Source organism: Schistocerca serialis, chromosome 5 (assembly GCF_023864345.2).
Source record: "Schistocerca serialis cubense isolate TAMUIC-IGC-003099 chromosome 5, iqSchSeri2.2, whole genome shotgun sequence".
NCBI classification, from domain to species: Eukaryota; Metazoa; Arthropoda; class Insecta; order Orthoptera; family Acrididae; genus Schistocerca; species Schistocerca serialis.
The window spans coordinates 519,961,738-519,980,089 of NC_064642.1; the positions used below are offsets into that span (position 1 = coordinate 519,961,738).

General features: G+C 41.4%; 1 protein-coding gene across 1 annotated transcript in view; it reads right to left on the reverse strand.

Annotated features, from left to right (window-relative positions):
* Positions 1–404: 404 nt before the first annotated feature.
* LOC126481187 (uncharacterized) overlaps positions 405–18,352 on the reverse strand; it is a 402,240-nt gene continuing 384,292 nt past the window's right edge. Inside the window, exons 28-29 of the mRNA XM_050104775.1 lie at positions 13,477–13,845; positions 405–1,893 (exon numbers count right to left, since the gene is read on the reverse strand). Of these exons, the coding sequence (XP_049960732.1) occupies positions 1,883–1,893; positions 13,477–13,845 (380 nt within the window). The 3' untranslated portion in view covers positions 405–1,882. The remainder of the gene's footprint in view (positions 1,894–13,476; positions 13,846–18,352) is intronic.

The window sequence follows — 18,352 nt, forward strand, 5'->3', positions numbered from 1 at the left end:
CCAAAGCCACGATTAAGCAGATAATTCTAAGAGAGAAAGAGGAGGATATCGAGCAAAGAAAAGAAAGATAGATAGAGTTTAATATTTCATCAATTTCATGAGAGATACGACACTAGTTCTGTATCAGGGGTTCAGGCCATGAACAGTTTTACAAACTGTTCTGATATTTACTTTGAATAATTCATGAAAATCATATTAAACCTACTACACAACAATTGATAAATAACTTGCACAGAAAAGACGTAGGTGGTTGATATTTTTTTTCATCTAAACAAAAGTGAGTACATTCAAAATCTTTCCATAGACCACAGAAAGTTTATTTTATAATTTATTATCAAAAACTGTACATGAAAATAACATTTTTACAATCTGTTCATGGTATTAACACTATAAAAACATTGTATTTTACAAAGATTATTACAACTGCTTACACTTTTCTGGAATAAACATTACTATGAAAATATATATCTATAATCATAGTTTGGTATGATACATAATGTTTCATCATTTACTATCTGAAATACAATTTAATTTTAGATAATGTCTGTGGTTGCGTCAATTATTGTTTAACAAATGTTATCAGCAGTGTCAAAAATGGAAACTACAGTTGTCTGACAACAGATAATATAAATAAAGACAGAGTTATGGCAAATATATTGCTTAACACTCTTTGCAAAACATAGGTAAGACACATTACATTATCTAAGCTAAACACACAATTACTGTCAGACCGATGTCAAGAACATGCAACATCCACCTAGAAATTTCAAATGAAAAATGTCAAGTAAGAAAAATAGAAAGGAACCAGAGTTGAGAAAGTGGGGGCACAGAAGGTTCATTCAGAAGCATACGTAAACAAAAATTTCACAAAGTAAGAGATCTCATATACAACTAACAACAAAAAGTGTGTATATGCTTTTTTTTCTTTTTCTCATTGGTTAAATCATAACTATTTATTACTAGTCATAATGATATGAAGTTTTTATTCACTTCAGATTCCTGTGGAGCTTTCTATTCTTGAAAGACTTCCTTTTAGTTAAAATGATGTTTATGTCTCTGTTCTTTATAATCAATGATGTTAGACTTTGTAATCGTGTCCTATATTACACATTTACTGTATACAATATAACCCCACAGAATTAAATAAAACTCAGTTTAATTTGTTCCTTGGAGTAGTCTGAGTGAAGAATAATTTCATTAACAAAATGAATAATTAAAATAACTGTCATCAATTAACAAGTTCAAATCAGATATTTAAATAAATAAAGACGAATAAAACGGCTACTAATTGCACTCCGAGGCACCAACAGTTACTTAATAAAAATATGGAAAAACATGTGCACGCAAGTGCAAGCGCGCGCGCACACACACACACACACACACACACACACACACACACACACACACACACACACAAGTTTATACTGACACTGGAGTTGCAGTTGCTTTTCCTGCATTTAAGTACAAATTTCACTCTGTTTATTCCTATAAACTTAAAGCTGTCCAGTTCAACACCAAAATTTTACTAAATAATCTGAGAATTTATTAAAATGTCTTGATAAATTAGGTAAAAAAATAAAATCAGTCTCACATGTGCACCTGAGTATTGTGGAATTAGCTGTGTCTTAAAGCTTGCTTCGTGGAATTCAAAGAGAGTGGACGGGTATGCTGAGCAACTGCCTTACACAATAAATGACAAACTGTGAATGTGCCATAAAACATTTTTAAACTATACCATCAAATTAGAGCGCACTGAAGTCATGTTCCTGGAGAAAGAAAAGGTTCCAGTATCTTTATGGTCTTCACTTTTCAATGTGCTGGAACTTTGGAGAATATCTGCTGCAAGTTAGTGGCAGAAGTCCCACGTAAGACAATGACATAATCACATCACACCTGAAAACGAGTCAGATCATGCAGCTAAGTAACTTCTATCACTGCATCTCTAATTTTAATGATTGTGTTATGTTTACTATATGAACATCATGCTTAAATATAAGATATAAACATTATGTAACACAACATAAAAGCAAACAGCGATCTGCTATCTGTTTCAAAGGAAATCAAGACGAGTTAGTTAGGTGTGTTGTGAATGGTAAAACTTTTTGAAATGTTCCATATGAATGAGAATCTCTACTATGTAACTGATAAAATCCAAGTTATCAGTATTGGGTGTCTTATCTAAACAACACTGTCAATGAATGAATTTTTAACTAAAATGGACATCACACTGTCACTCACTGCACGGGATTAGTGACCTCTTTAATTTCTCCAAGGTGACATTTCTTGCAGCATATTTATGGTAAGTTTCACTTTGAAAGCCACAAAATATTGGTGTGAAACATTTAGAGGTAGTATTTCCAATGAAAGCAGATAGTCTCAAGTTTTAGAACTTCAAAACATTACTTTAGTGATCATCTGTGAAACTACACTTCAAGTCTGCCTATTCATATACTTGTGTCAAAGGTCATTGTACTTCATTGCCATGCATACATACAAGAAAAGTATAAAATGATAAAAGAAAACTATACACTGCTGAATTCTGCATGGGGCCTTATTGGGAAACAGACTATTTACTTGAAGCACGGTAGATAAATTAATGGTAGCATGGCCATGTTTTGGAAACTACGCATCTTGCTGTGACAACTGTAACAGCAGTCTCTGTCATTGAGTATTGTTCTTGTGTAACTAAAACAAATGTTACAACTTTGTTTAAAATGGTGTGTGTTTGGGGGGGGGGGGGGGGGGCAATCATAAATGGTATATCAAAGTATGTAATATCCCAATGAAAATGGTCAGAATGTAATGCTAACAAATGTGATTCTATCACAAGTAAAACATTGAGAGTATACAAATAGAACAGTCTTCCTGTGTTATATACACATTTATCAGTATGAATTAACGCTTGTGTTTGTAATACTGAAGCATGAGCAAGGCAGTGACAATGTCCAGATGGTGGAAATTATCAATAATGAAATATGAATGAGATTTAAGTGCATAATTGGCATCAACAACATTGTAAAATTATGATAAAATATCGGACAGTGAGAAATATCATCGTAATTGGATGTCCCCAGATGTAAATAAGACAGAGATAAAATGTTGAGGTATAAAGTGGTGAGAAGCAGTCATTTCCATCATGTTCTGTGTTATAAAAAAAAACAAGAAATTAAGTGAATGATTATGAAACAGAAAGACTATGCAGTCTATGGCACACATCATGCAACTTCAACTATGATGTATAAATTTAGCTCTACATATGGAGTGTTAACTGCCAAAATCACAGATGCATTTCTGGTATGGCTTCTGACATAATAACAAAAATTCAATTGATAGTGTATTAAAAAGTTTCTAATTATCCTGGTTCCTTAATATTTAATCAAATGACACCCACCAGCTAGAACACTTTGCAATGGGAAGCCCTCCTCTAACATTGCCTTCTTTTTATATAGAAATAACCGATACCATGTATAGTATTGATTCTTGTACAGGTAAACATTATATCAGCTGTTTAACTGAATGAACTTCATATGATTTTGTATAGGATGTATTATGTTTTGGGCTAAAATATGTAAAAAGAAATCAATTTGTTAGTACTCTGTACGTACAGTAAAAATTACTCTTCTTTTAGAAATATTTGAAATTATGAAATATCTGGCATACTTAAAATTCCTATTATTAATTGCATTATCTGACTATAATTATAGAACTTATTTCTGGACTCTCTCACAAAATAATGATACATTTTGGTAAAGATTCTGCTTTTGTCAAGAAAGTTTGTGAACTCTTTTGCTTTGTAAATTCTCTGGAATATTGTGAGTACCACAGAATGTTCATAGTAGAGGACACGCCTCTGATGGAATAAAACATGTTTTTGATTGTGTCACTAATAATGTAATTTGTGATGTGATAGAAGAGGAAATTGTAAAGATGGAGTGGTATTGAAAAATGTGACAAAGAATAAAACTAAAGAATAATACAGGCAAATCATCTTCAGTTATTTAGTCAATGATATAAATCAAAATTTCACCCACAAGAATATACCCCTAGATGCAATAACTGCAGCCAACAACAATAAGAGAAAATGAAGATAAGTAAAAAGTTTTTATTTTGTATATCTCACACCTCTCGAAACTTTCAAAACTTGTGCAGAGACAGAGGGTGAGATTACAACTTCAATAACCATTTTTATTAGCCTTCAACACTGAAATTTCAAAAACATCACTACTACAAAAACAAGGAAATTTATAAATTCGCACTTTCCCGTCTGACGGCGATGACTCCTACACAGTCCCCCCCCCCCCTGACAGCAGACCTCTGGGAATGTTGGGAATGTTTTCTATCAGTATGTGATCCATCAACCTGCTCAAGAATTTGCCTCTGGTGCTTATGTCTTCTCTCAAGGGGCTGATCGGCCTCCTAGAGGCTGCTTTCCTGCTGTCCCTGTGGGGGAACAGTGTCTCTTACTTACTTACTTACTTACTTACTTACTTACTTTCATTCATTCATGATCTCTTCACCTGACTTCAATATGTGTGCGGGTTTTTCTCTGTTCAATGAAACCATCTGCCATTTACCATTAACATCTATTTGTCTTGCACTTTATACAGCCCTGAATAAGGTGAATGTAGTGGTTATTGAACTGCATCCTCCTGATTATAACGTGTGAACATGAATGAAGCTCCTTGCGCAGGAGATGTTGCTGTTCCTGTGCCGTGAACCAGCTGAAGGATGGAGCTTGGATATGTGGTTACGTATTTGTTGTGGGACAAACAGCATTTCCCCCATGGCTGAATGCTCGGCTGTAGCAAAAAATTCTGCTGGCAGATATTAGATCTCTCCATAAATCAATTTGGTTGTAGATGCTCATAAATCTGGTTTACAAGCGGTTCACAATCCCAGTAGAACCAATGACAAAGCCGAGATCCAACTCTCCACAAGCATAACAACATAGCTTTACAGTTCAAGTGCCAACATTTCACCATTCCATTACTCAATGGATGGTAGGCAGTTGTGTGATAAAGCCAGAATCCACACAGTCTGGACACCTTTAAGAATGACAACTCAAACTGGCAACCCTGGTCAGTGGACACATGCAAAGGGCAAACCAAATTGTGCTATCCATGTAGCCAGGAAGATTTGTGCTACCATCTCTCCTGGTGTGTCCAACAATGGCACTGCTTCAGCCTATTGTGTATATTGGTCTTCGGTCATTAGCAGATAGCAAAGCACTTCCGATGGCGGCAATGGTCTCACGATATCTAAGTGGACATGTGCAAGCAATTCTGTCATCAGTGGGAAATCCCCTACTGATTTGTGGATGAGGTGCCCATTTTTGCAACTCTGGACTGCCAGACATGTCTTCATCTGTACATGGCAAATGTTCCTTATGCTTGGCCACACAAACCAGTCTGTCATGAGATTCACTGTGGTGTTTGCAGTCGAGTGGGCTACCCCATGAATACTGTCAAAGGACAACTTCTACAGTTCATTGGGGACAAATGGCCATGGCTTGTCTTGTGAGATATTGCACCAGACTTTCTTAAACTGCAGTCCCGTATAAATGTTCTGTCACAACTCTTTGAGCTAGGGATCAAGTGTTTGTGCCTTTGCTAAATGTTCATAATCAATAATCTAGGAGATAGCCGCCAATCTAGACAAGACTTCAACAACTATGTTATCCATGTGTTGCAAGTCCATGGTCAACTGACTGCCTGAATTGCCATGGGGAGCAGGTGTCTTTGTTCTTGGTGAATGCGAATGTCATCGGTTTATGACCAGTATAAACCGTGAATGTTCTAGCTTCCACATATGGACAAAAGTATAGCTCTGCCTCATATACTACAAGTAACTCTTAGTCATAAGCATTCCATTTGACCTGCTCGTCCTTGTACTGCTGGAGGGCTGCTCCAATCAACTGTTGGCTGGCATCGATCACTACAGCTTATGGTGCCTGTTGAACAGGATGTGCCAACAGGATTGCCTTTCTTGGGCTGGATTTGACTTGCTCAAATGCCTTCTGCATTTTGGGAATGAATTTCAGAGGCCATCAGTGGTATTGATAGCTACGATGACAGGGTGTAGGTGCAAGTTTGTAGGTTGGCACTACGACACCGACACCGATGACAGTGCCCTCTAGCCAGCTCTGTGGAGATCTACGAGCTTTGCTCCAGATTCAGTCCATTTGATTCCGAGGAGACGACCTAGCAACATTGTTTCTACTTCATAGGGGGCCATTACTGACTTTGTTCCTTCAATGACAGGTTTTCTCACTACTAGTAGCCCTTACCGTTGATACCTGTACGGCTTCGCACCTACGTGCTCATCTGTACGCAAAGTTAAGTAAAAGAGTTACAGCGTGTACACAGTACTTCCTTTTCCTGTTCCTACTCGCTTCCTACATTTGGCCTACACATTCAGTATACAGGAGCAGACCCACATGCCGCCTTCCAGGCAGGATACAAAAGTTGGCGATGAGGATGGGATAAAAAATTTTTTTTCCTCTCCTATCATTTCCTTTTTCACTCGGTACTGCTTTAGTTTTTTTTTGTGATATCCCCCTGTGACTGAGTGACTGTATCTAAGTGCTCCTACCTTTCGCTATATAAACTTTCATTTGCGTAAACCATGGCTTTGCCACAGGAACAGGCTTCGCTGTTCGATCTTGTAAGTTTTCAAGCTCAGCAAATGATGCAGCTGCTTGCTGCCATAAATGGACTGGTCACACTACAAGCTGCAGCTACTACGGCGCCTCCAACGCCACCGCCTGTACCAATGCCAACGACGGTTCCAGAGCCGCCATTTCGTGCCTTCAATCCTGACGCTGAACGCTGGCCAGAATACATCACCCAGCTCGAGGCACACTTCGCAGCATGCAACATACCAACTACAGAGCGGCTTGCCTTTTTCACTGCCAACGCGGGTGTTTTGTTATATCGTGTGCTCGTCAAGTTTTTTCCCATCACCCACCCAGAAACTAAAACTTACGATGAAGTGATTGATGCTTTAAGCTCCCACTTCTTTGATAGTGTAAATGTGGTAGCTGCACGCTACAAATTCTTTTGCCTCCGGCATGGCCCTACTCAGTCGAATAAATCTTGGTTAGCGGACCTTCAGGGACTAACATCTGATTGTGACTTTAATTGCTCGTGTGGACGCTCGTATGCAAATATAATGATTAGAGATGCTATTGCGCAGAATGTGGCAGAACACTGCATCCGCGAGCAAATGCTCAGGTTTAAAAACCCGTCTTTGCAGGAAGTAGTGGACCTGCTAGAAAGACAAGATACATTAGATATGGCTAGTCCGCATTCGACGTGACTCCATGTGTGTGTGTACTGTTAGGGCGGCACAACACGTGCACTCCTGCCCAGCCCGAGGACTGCCGGGCATGCCATGCCACTCGTGCGCATGTAAACATGTTTCACACCAGGCACCCACTAAGAAACAGAAATCATGTCCGAACGTCTTTCGTGCCCACCCACGGGACAGTTGCCCATTCCGTCAAGCACAGTGTTATTTTTGTAATAAGAAAGGACACATGCAAGCTGTGTGTAGTAAGAGAAACTCTGATTCACAACTTGTCTCTGGCTTGTGTGACTTGCGTGGGCATCACTGCAATGGCAACCGTCGTGATCATGACTCACACCAGCCTATGCATGTTAATACCATTTATTTAAAGCATTCTGCTTTACATGCTTCTACAGCTCGTTGTGTGAATCAAGTTTTGCCAGACACTTCCTCTCGTATCGAGCGCGATGCGAGGAAACTTTTTGTGATTTTGCACACTTGTGGACGTTCTGTTCGCATGCAGCTGGACACTGGTGCATAAGTTTCTTTACTGAACAAATCAACGTATGACTTGCTTGGTTTGCCTCCGCTTCGTCGTTCGCATTCCACGCTGACTGCATTTACTGGACAGGAAATCTCAGTGCTCAGCGTGTGTAGTTTGCAACGACGCATACAGTTTCTTTCCATGTGCTCTGCTCTAGTGATGCTACAAACATTTTTGGCTTGGACGCATTTGAACTTTTTGGACTCGCAATTCAGGACAATGTACTTTGCATCAACGCTAGTGACCATGCAGACAGTGGTGCCACACTATGCGATGATTTTGCTGAACTCTTTTCTGATGGCCTTTGTTGTGCCACAGACTTTGCAGCGCATGTTGTAGTTTAAGACAATTCCATGCATATTTTCTGGCGTGCACGCCAAGTACTGCATACACTGCGCGACGCCTTAGCTGTTGAACTTCAGCATTTGCAAGACAGTGGTGTTATTGAACCTGTTTCTGCTTCGCCATAGGCTTCGCCTATAGTGTGTGTGAAAAAACCAAACGGTCGTCTCCGTATTTGTGCTGACTTTAAATCTACAGTAAATCCCCAGACAGTGGTAGCTATGTTTCCCTTACCGCATCCTGAAGACATTTTTGATAAGCTTGGAGCGGGAAAATTCTTTTGCATGATTGACTTGCGGGACGCACACTTTCAGATTCCACTCGACAAACAGTCGCAGAGCTATTTTGTGATCAACACCCACCTTGCATTGTTCAAGTTTCGCCGCCTTCTGTTCGGTTGTGCTTCGGCTCCTGCTATTTTCAGTCTTACTTGCAACAGTTGTGTGCCACTGTCCCTGGTTGTTCCAACTATCTGGATGATATAGTCGTATCAGGTCGCATCCCTGACGAACATCTTCAGAATTTGCGTGCCTTATTTACTGTATTTGTGCAGGCAGGACTAAAGTGTAACAGAGACAAGTGCAAATTTTTTCACACTGCGATTCAGTATTTAAGACATATGATTAATTGACAGGGTATCCACCCCTCACTGTCCCATCTCAGTGCAATTAGAGACTTGCCAGTGCCCAGGAACTTGAAAGAACTTCAGTCTGTGTTGGGCAAAATTACATATTATATTCGGTTTATACCAAATGCAGTGCAGATTGCAGCGCCTTTGCATCGCCTTCAGTGTAAGAATGTTCCTTTTGTTTGACCTTCGGAATGTGGCGCTGCTTTCCACAAGCTCAAATCTGCTTTGTTGAGTGATTGCTGTTTGATTCCTTTGGATCCCTCCAAACCTGCTGTTTTGGCTGTCGATGCATCGTCTCACGGCGTCGGAGTGGTTCTCTCGCACTGCATTAATTCTGTCTATCGTCCGATCGCCTTTGCGTCTAAGATGCTCAATTCTGCCCAGCAAAACTATTCTCAAACCGAGAAGGAAGCTTTAGCTGTTGTCTATGGAGTAACCAAGTTTCATGATTTTTTGTACGGTTGAAAGTTCTATTTGGTCACTGACCATAAGCCTTTGACGTGGTCGTTCCACCCGTCAAAACCAGTTCCAGCCCGTACTGCACAAACGTCACAATGTTGGTCTTTGTTTTTGTCTAACTACAATTACAAAACCTTGTTTCGTCCTATGGCGCAGCATGGCAATGCTGACGCTTTGTCTCGTCTACCTATCGATTCTGACACAGTGTTTGATTCTTCTGAATTGTCATGCATGTTTATTGATTCGCAAGATAAGGAATTAGCTGATGGTTTTCCTGTGGATTTTCGTCGCATTGGTTCCGTGACAGCCACCGAAGCTTCTTTGCATACTCTTTTGCAGTATATTCATATTTAATTGCCTCCCTCTGCTACACAGATTCGTTATCTACTTGTTCGACATTACTTTGCGCAATGTCACAACTTGTCTGTACACCACAGTGTTATCTTGTTATGAACTGACAATTATCAGTCTCGTGTGGTTGTACCTCGTTTGTTGCAGTCGCAAATCCTCCAACTGCTGCACGCTAATAATTGGGGTATAGTGCGGGAGAAGCAATTAATGCATCGTCACTGCACTTGGGTCGGCATTGTTAAACATATTGAGAATTTTCTTACTAAGTGTCGCTCTTGTGCGGAGCATCAATCTGTTCCCTGCCAGTGCTTCTTTGCATGGTCGACTCCTACTGCGCCTTGGCAGTGTGTTCATATTTATTTGCGGGTCCTTTCTGGAACACTAGCTGGTTGATAGTCATTGATGCATACAGCAACTTCCCTTTTGTTGTACCTATGTCTTCTACTACATCTGCCAGTACAATTTGGCCTTTGATGCCTATTTTTTGTATCGAGGGCCTTCCTGAAGTTATTGTTTCCGACAATGGCCCAGAATTTGTGTCCTTTGAGTTTGAAGCATTCTGTGCTGCTAATGGCATTCACAATCTGACCTCAGCCACGTTCTACCCCCAGTCGAACACCGAGGCTGAACACTTTATGCGTACGTTTAAGTCGCAGATGAGCAAGTTGCACGACACCCACTCTCGTGAGCGCGCGCTATGGACTTTCCTTGCTTCATATAGCTCCCAGCCGCGCGGCACCCATTCCGCAGTGGAATTGCTACATGGCTGTGCCCATCGGTCGTTCCTGCAGCTATTGCAGCCACCGCTGCGTGCTCCCGCTGCTTTGCCTCGTTCTGGCTTTGCGCTGAATGATTTGGTGTTCTATTGCATTTTCTCCGGCAGGCAGCGCTGGGAGCAGGGGCACATTCTTCGCCAGCTTGCTGCGCCTTATTTGTCATTTATCGTCCCTCTGTCACTTTCAAATGACACCGGAACCAGATCCGTTTGTGCTGTCCTTGGTTTCCTGCCGCTGGTTTTCTGGCAGAACTGGAGGCTTTGTGGCTTCCTCTGCCTCAGCCCACAACTCCACCGACGGAGCCTCCACCGTTTGCACCTCCACAGCGGGTGCGCCTGCCGTCGTCGCTGCTGCCGGTCTGGTCACCTGCACCGCATGGGTGCCTCTCATGCCGCCATGGCCCCACTTCTGGCCGTCTCCGCCGCCGTGTTCCTCCGTGGTGCCCGAACCGATGGACGCTGGGGCTGCTGTCACGAGGCCTCTGCCATCAACCATGGAGGTCATTGCTCCGCCTCATCACCCAAGCATACACAGTGGCAGTGCGTGTGCCTGGGCAGGTTTTCCACGGGGCGTTTTCCTCGCCCGCTCGTGGGTGGACAGTGCACCCTGGCAGTTTCGCTGTCCGCCCCCTCAGCAGCGCCGCCCCTGGGTCCCTCCACCTGCCGCCGGAAGCCCTTCTCAACGACGGTGCGTCGTTTCAGGGGGGAAGGATGTGGTATCAATAGCTACGATGCCAAGGTGTAGGTGCAAGTTTGTAGGTTGGCACTATGACACCGACACCACCCTCTAGCCAGCGCTGTGGAGATATATGAGCTCCGCTCCAGATTCAGCCCATTTGATTCCGAGGAGACAACCTAGCAACATTGTTTCTACTTCATAGGGGGCCATTACTGACCTTGTTACTTCAATGATAGTTTTTCTCACTACTAGGAGCCCTTACCGTTGATACCTGTACGGCTTTGCATCTACGAGCTCATCTGTATGCAAAGTTAAGTATACGAGTTATAACTTATACACAGTACAGCAGTACTTCCTTTTCCTGCTCCTACTCGCTTCCTACATTCAACCTACCCATTCAGTTTACGAGCAGACCCACGTGCTGCCTTCCAGGCTAGATACAGAAATCACACTGTCATATTTCTACCTGTTAGTGTTGCTGTCATCAACAGTACCTGCTTTTCACCCATCTCTAATAGATGCTGTCAGTAATAACTTACAGCTCCAAGAAACCCTTTAAGTTGGTGATAATCAGTAGAGCACGGTATTTCTTTGATGAAAGCTACTTTGTCTTTGAGTGGGCGTGTCCCAGCCGCTGACGATGTAGCGTAACCTAGAAATGTTTCTGGTGCTTCCTACCAGCAGTACACTGATCTCCAATGTGGAATCCAGGAGATAGTAGAGGTCTGACCTCGCGTCTCTAATGTCCAATCTATGGGGCAGGATAGGTAAGTGAGATAAGTCACTCACCATGTTGAGCTCCTTCCTATGCTCACCTCCCTGCTGCAGATGCTTTTGTTGAGTCTTGCGACTGTGCCTACTGCTGGGCGCTGATGCCGTTTGGGTAGGTGCATCTCATAGCACTGTTGTTGAGTCAGCAGTGATTACAACAGACATGTTGCTAAAAACTGCTCTGGTTCATCCCACTGTTGTACCTCGTGTCCTGTCTTGGTGAGCTCTTCCAGCTGGACACTGTCTCTGTGGCATGTTCATCTTCTGCAGTTTATGTAACTGCTTCATTACATCCAACTGCTGCTCTTTCTGGGTAGCTCCTAACTCATCAGCAACCAATGCAACACTTACTGTAGTGAGGCATTTAATGTTTCAAAAACTCTGTCCGTTAACACTATGAGTGCAGTAACACAATCTTTTTTGTATATGACCACTGCTGTTTTGATTGCCCCAGTAGCTATGCTAACTATACATGACACAGTGTCCTGTCCAGTAATTCTGTGTCGCCAATGATGTCAGGGGAGTGCCATCAGTACTCGGAGGGAATCATCTCCCCCATCAACTTCTTAGGCAAAACTTGTTGAATGCGCTGATCCAACAGTTTATACACACTGCTGATTAATAACTTTGTCAAAAAAAAAAAAAAAAAATAATAATAATAATAATAATAATAATAATAATATATGAATTGTTGCTTTTCTGGCGACGTGAGAATGAAATGTGTCTATAGCAGGTACCTAGGGATCTAATGTGTTTATCGCTACTGCGAATTTCGTTCATTCATCCCTTACTTCATTCTGTTCAAATGCCCGCTCCAGCACTGCAAATCAAAATGCCAGTTTGTCTGGCAGAAATTGTCGTGTCTGTACCTTCATCTGTGGTCTTCCAATAAACCACATCTGGCACCACCTGGTGATTACACACTCATCATTGGACTTCCCTGCTCTGACACCACTAATTGCAGGTCTGCGATTTGTGTCTGCAAACTGTCCTGGAAGGTTGCGAACTGCTTTCTTGTTTGTCATCTAGTTATGTCTTGACCTGATGATATCATATGGTTCTGTGTGTCCATTTTACTGTTTTTACTTGCTTGCACCACTTTATGGCAATCCCTGTTTCTCACTATTTAATCAAATGATACACACCAACTAGAATGCTTCAATAACCTTTTTCATCAGACTTCAACAAAGAAATTCCAAAATCATTGCTACTACAAAGACAAGGAAATTTATGTAAACCAAGGAGTAACCAACTCTGTTCTCTCCAAAGCACAACACTTCATGGTGTACTGTGGGCTTTCCTTGTTGATGTGGTGACTCCCACAAGCTGTTTAAGAACACTGCTCCCATTTAAGGTATGCACAAAACAAATCTATCGATACACACAAAGGAAATTATTAATGGTATTTTGAGACAAATTTTATATTTACCGAAGTGTAGACATAATACTATTTTCAGTAATGTGTACATTCTATAAGTTACAGAGATGATAAAAATAAACACCTAGATAACATGGATGGCATACAGTTGTAAGTAGTGAAAATTTATGAAATAGATATTTTATGCTGATGTAGAATTTCAATATAATATACATATTTGATTTGACAGAGAAAAAACTGAGTACTGGTTGCCACTTGCCTGTTGTCTTGGGAGCCATGCGTCTTGTAATGGCCGTTGTAATAGCAGTCACAGTATCATCGAGCAAATCATGCAGCAGTGCACATGCTGTTTCATTGCGCAGCTGTGCTTCATCACGCCGGTAGTCAATCCAACCAGGTTCTTCGTCACGTGCCTCACGCACAAGCAACTCATCAACATGGTCACGTCGTCGCCATCGTGGTCCTATAGCCAAGCGCCTGAGTTTGCCAGCAGAGCCTGATCCTGCACCAGCACTACCATCTAGAAGGGCTGTTGCCCTCCGTGTCACGTGTGCTCGCACTGCTTCCTGACTTCGCTTCACTGTCATCTGTTGTCGAGGAGTCTCTTCACCATACTCATCATCTGTACCTATAAACATACAACAACTTAAGAGTTTTCACTTAAATGATGTACTGTTAGAATAATTTTTGTACTAGTTTGTGAGTACTACTTTAGTCCCCTTGCCTCAACCTGCACTATGCGCAACTAAGCTTAGTAGCAATTAAAAATTAATGATGATGAAAAATCTGTACCCTTCATGTACGATAAACTACATTTCACCAACACCCATCTTGTCGTAAATACAATTTTCTGTGGAAGAGCAGGATGATTAAGGTTTAACCTCCCCACAGACCACATCATCAAATACAAACTTGGCTTGGTGAGGGATACAGGATTTCAGCATGTCCTTTCCAAAGGAACCATCTTGGAATTTGTCTCAAACTATTTAACAAAATCTTAGAAAATCTAAATCTAACTCACTGAAAAGAAATTTTAACTCTGTTGCTGTTAAAGGTAATACATACGCTCTTGCCTCCCCCTGACCCAGGACAGGCTTTATAAGCCAGTTATATGGGACTGTACAGGTAGTGAGCAGACAAGGTACCTTGGTAGCTATCCGGAAAAAACTAGAAGCTGTGTTGGTCATTGTGACACACCTCAGGGTGTTCCCCTAAGCTACAGTGATGCTGGGGCTTCACTGGCAAAAACTGTGACACATCTGGTATTCCAGAAATGCCCGAAAACACTGTCCTCAAAATGTGCAACATCTGACCAGCCTGTCCTTATTCAAGAGTGAGTGTTGAACAAAGGTGGGTTCTTGTATCTCTGAGTTGGAAGCAACTGGGGAAACTGGCTGCACATCTGTACCACTATGACTCAGCAATAACAGCAAGATGCTACCCAGTGTTGATAATGTATCTAAGCCACCAGGAGTTGCCTCTTCTGTTGCGCTGAAGGACTCGCGTCCAAAGCACAGCTCCAATGTTAGTGAGGTAACAGAGCCTCTCAGGGAAATGACAGGCAGACTGAGAAAGAAGGCCAGTGTGTACTCATTATGCTTGCTGGAAAGACTCATTTGAGTTGTGGAAAAGGCTCTGGCAGCAGTTATTGTATACTATGGGTGAAACTTCTTGAAAATATGAGGGGTATTTTACTAACTTTAATTATCATCTTGAAAGAAAATGTTGTTAATAGAAGTTTTGTTTATTTGGAGGTCCAAGTTTGCAGTCCTGGTATGCTCTGAAATGCAGAGACCACACTACAGCAGCATGCTGCTAGAGGAGACAAAACAAAATGGCACAGTCTCATGTGGTAAGCCATTTTCTGAATTCGCAGAGGGACAATGCTGCAACAATGCGTGCTGAGATGATGGAAGTATACAGGAACACTGGACCATATTTGCTACATTTGTCAGATAGTGTAGATGTTTCAAGTGCTGTTAAGCAAGCCTGAATGATGAAAACAAAGTGTCAGATCATCTCTCCATGAAGAATCGGGAATAGCAAGAGAAGCGGACGCCCTGATGCTTGAAGGCCATCACAGTACAATCCAGGCAAGAACAGAAAAAGTGAAAATTGGATGTGGATCAGTTTTCAATATCTTGCATGACATTTTGAACATGACAAAGATCTCCATCTGCTGGGTTCTGCAATCGAGCAGCCTGCCAAGCTGCAGCAGCAACTCAAATGTGCTGTGTTAGACAAAATCACATGATTTATTTAGCTGCTTAATCACAGTGGATGAGTGCTCAGTGTATCACTATAATTCCAAGGCAGAGGTGCAAACCAAGCAATGGATTTGTGCCGATATCCCATTACCAGAAATGTAAATACCCAATCATCAGTTATTTACATAAAACAAATATTTGTTAATAACTTTAAAAATAGTTGCATGTAGTAATATTATTACCAAACAGTTAGAAGTAGACAAGAAATTTTGTCTTACCGTGCATATCGGGCTCCTTTGTTCATATTAATTAAAGCTTAACACTTTGGACACTGGTTGATATCACTGAGAATATAGTACTTTGATGATTCGATCATTCAGTTTCGACTGACCATTGGTGCTACAGCGGGTGATTTAAGTTTTGTCAACAGCAGTGTAGGCGTGGAGACATTGAGAAGATTTTTGGAATTCCTTTTTTTTGCCCCCTACCACATTATGTTGTTCATGACAGGCAAACTGTCAGAGGAGCATACAACTGAAATCTGCTAACGAGGAGGAGGAGGAGGAGGAGGATATTAGTGTTTAACGTCCCGTCGACAATGAGGTCATTAGAGACGGAGCGCAAGCTCGTGTTAGGGAAGGATGGGGAAGGAAATCGGCCGTGCCCTTTCAAAGGAACCATCCCGGCATTTGCCAGAAGCGATTTAGGGAAATCACGGAAAACCTAAATCAGGATGGCCGGAGACGGGATTGAACCGTCGTCCTCCCGAATGCGAGTCCAGTGTGCTAACCACTGCGCCACCTCGCTCGGTCTGCTAACGAAATTATGGGTTGGTGTCAAGGAGAAATTTGGTGGTAAGCCGTCCAAGGGGGGTATTTTTGCTCTGTGACAATGTCCACCTTAGCCTGACAGGACAGGTACACATGATGCTTCTCTGGGCTATTAAATTTTTTCTCCTGACAAGGTACCCAGTGACAGGCATTTATAGAATGCAAATGTAATTTTTGAGGTAGAACATTTCCAAAACAGCTAAAATACAGCCTTCAACAAACAAGTTCTCCATCCAATCTTCCATTGCAGTGAATTATTGTCACATTGAAAAGTCAATATGTTGAGACAGACACATGCCATCACGAAGTTTCATTGCCACAGCAATTTTTTTTTCCAAGATGATAAAGCTTTATGACTACTTTTTGCAGTCATGTTGGCGCTAAAACCACTCATAACCTAGGTTTGGCAGCCATTCTACGTCTATATCTACATGGATACTCTGCAAATCACATTCAAGTGCCTGGCAGAGGGTTCACTGAACCACCTTCACAATTCTCTATTATTCCAATATCGTATAGCGAATGAACTCATATATCTTTCCGTACGAGCTCTGATTTCCCTTACTTTATCATGGTGATCGTTCCTCACTATGTAGGTTGGCGTCAACAAAATATTTTCGCATTTGGAGAAGAAAGCTGGTGATTGAAATTTCTTGAGAAGATTCCGTTGCAACAAAAAACGCCTTTCTTTTAACGATTTCCAGTCAAAATCCTGTATCATTTCTGTGACACTCTCTCCCATATTTTGCGATAATACAAAAAGTGCTGCCTTTCTTTGAACTTTTTCAAGGTACTCAGTCAGTCCTACCTAATAAGGATCCCACACCGCACAGCAATATTCAAAAAGAAGACAGACAAGTGTAGTGTAGAAAGTCTCCTTAGTAGGTCTTTTACATTTTCTAAGTGTCCTGCCAATAAAACGCAGTCTTTGGTTAGCCTTCCCCACAACATTTTCTGTGTGTTCCTTCCAATTTAAGTTGTTCATAATTGTAATACCTAGGTATTTAGTTGAATTTAAGGCTTTTAGATTAGACTGATTTATCGTGTAACCGAAGTTCAATGAGTTCCTTTTAGCACTCATGTGGATGATCTCTCACTTTTCGTTATTTAGGGTCAACTGCCACTTTTCGCACCATTCAAATATCTTTCCTAAATCATTTTGCAGTTTGTTTTGATCTTCTAACAACTTTATTAGTCAATAAACGACAGCATCATCAGCAAACAACTGAAGGCGGCTGCTCAGATTGTCTCCAAAATAGTTTATATAGATAAGAACAGCAAAGGGCCTATAACACTACCATGGGGAATGCCAGAAATTACTTCTGTTGTACTCGATAACATTCCGTCAATTACAGCAAACTGTGACCTCTCTGACAGGAAATCACAAATCCAGTCACTTAACTGAGATGATATTCCATAAGCACGCAATTTCACTATGAGCTGCTAGTGTGGTACAGTGTCAAAAGCCTTCTGGAAATCCATAAATATGGAACTGATCTGAAATATCTTGTAAATAGCACTCAACACTTCATCTGAATAAAGAGCTAGTTGTGTTTCACAGGTACGATGTTTTCTAAACCCATGATGACTGTGTGTCAATAGACTGTTTTCTTCAATGTAATTCATAATGTTCGACACAATATATGTTCTAAAATCCTGCTGCATATCGACGTTAATGATATGGGCCTGTAATTTAGTGGATTACTCCTACTACCTTTCTTAAATATTGGTGTGACCTGGGCAACTTTTCAGTCTTTGGGTACGGATCTTTCATCGAGTGAATGGTTGTATATGATTGTTAAGTATGGAGATAATGGATCAGCATACTCAGAAAGGAACCTAATTGGTATACAGTCTGGACCAGAAGACTTGCTTTTATTAAGTGATTTAAGTTGCTTCACTAATCCTAGGATATTTACTTCTACGTTACTCGTGTTGACTGCTGTTCTTGATTCGAATTCTGGAATATTTACTTTGTCTTCTTTTGTGAAGGCATTTCGGAAGGCTGTGTTTAGTAACTCTGCTTTGGCAGCACTGTCTTCGATAGTATCTCCATTGCCATCGCGCAGAGAAGGCATTGATTGTTTCTTGGCGCTAA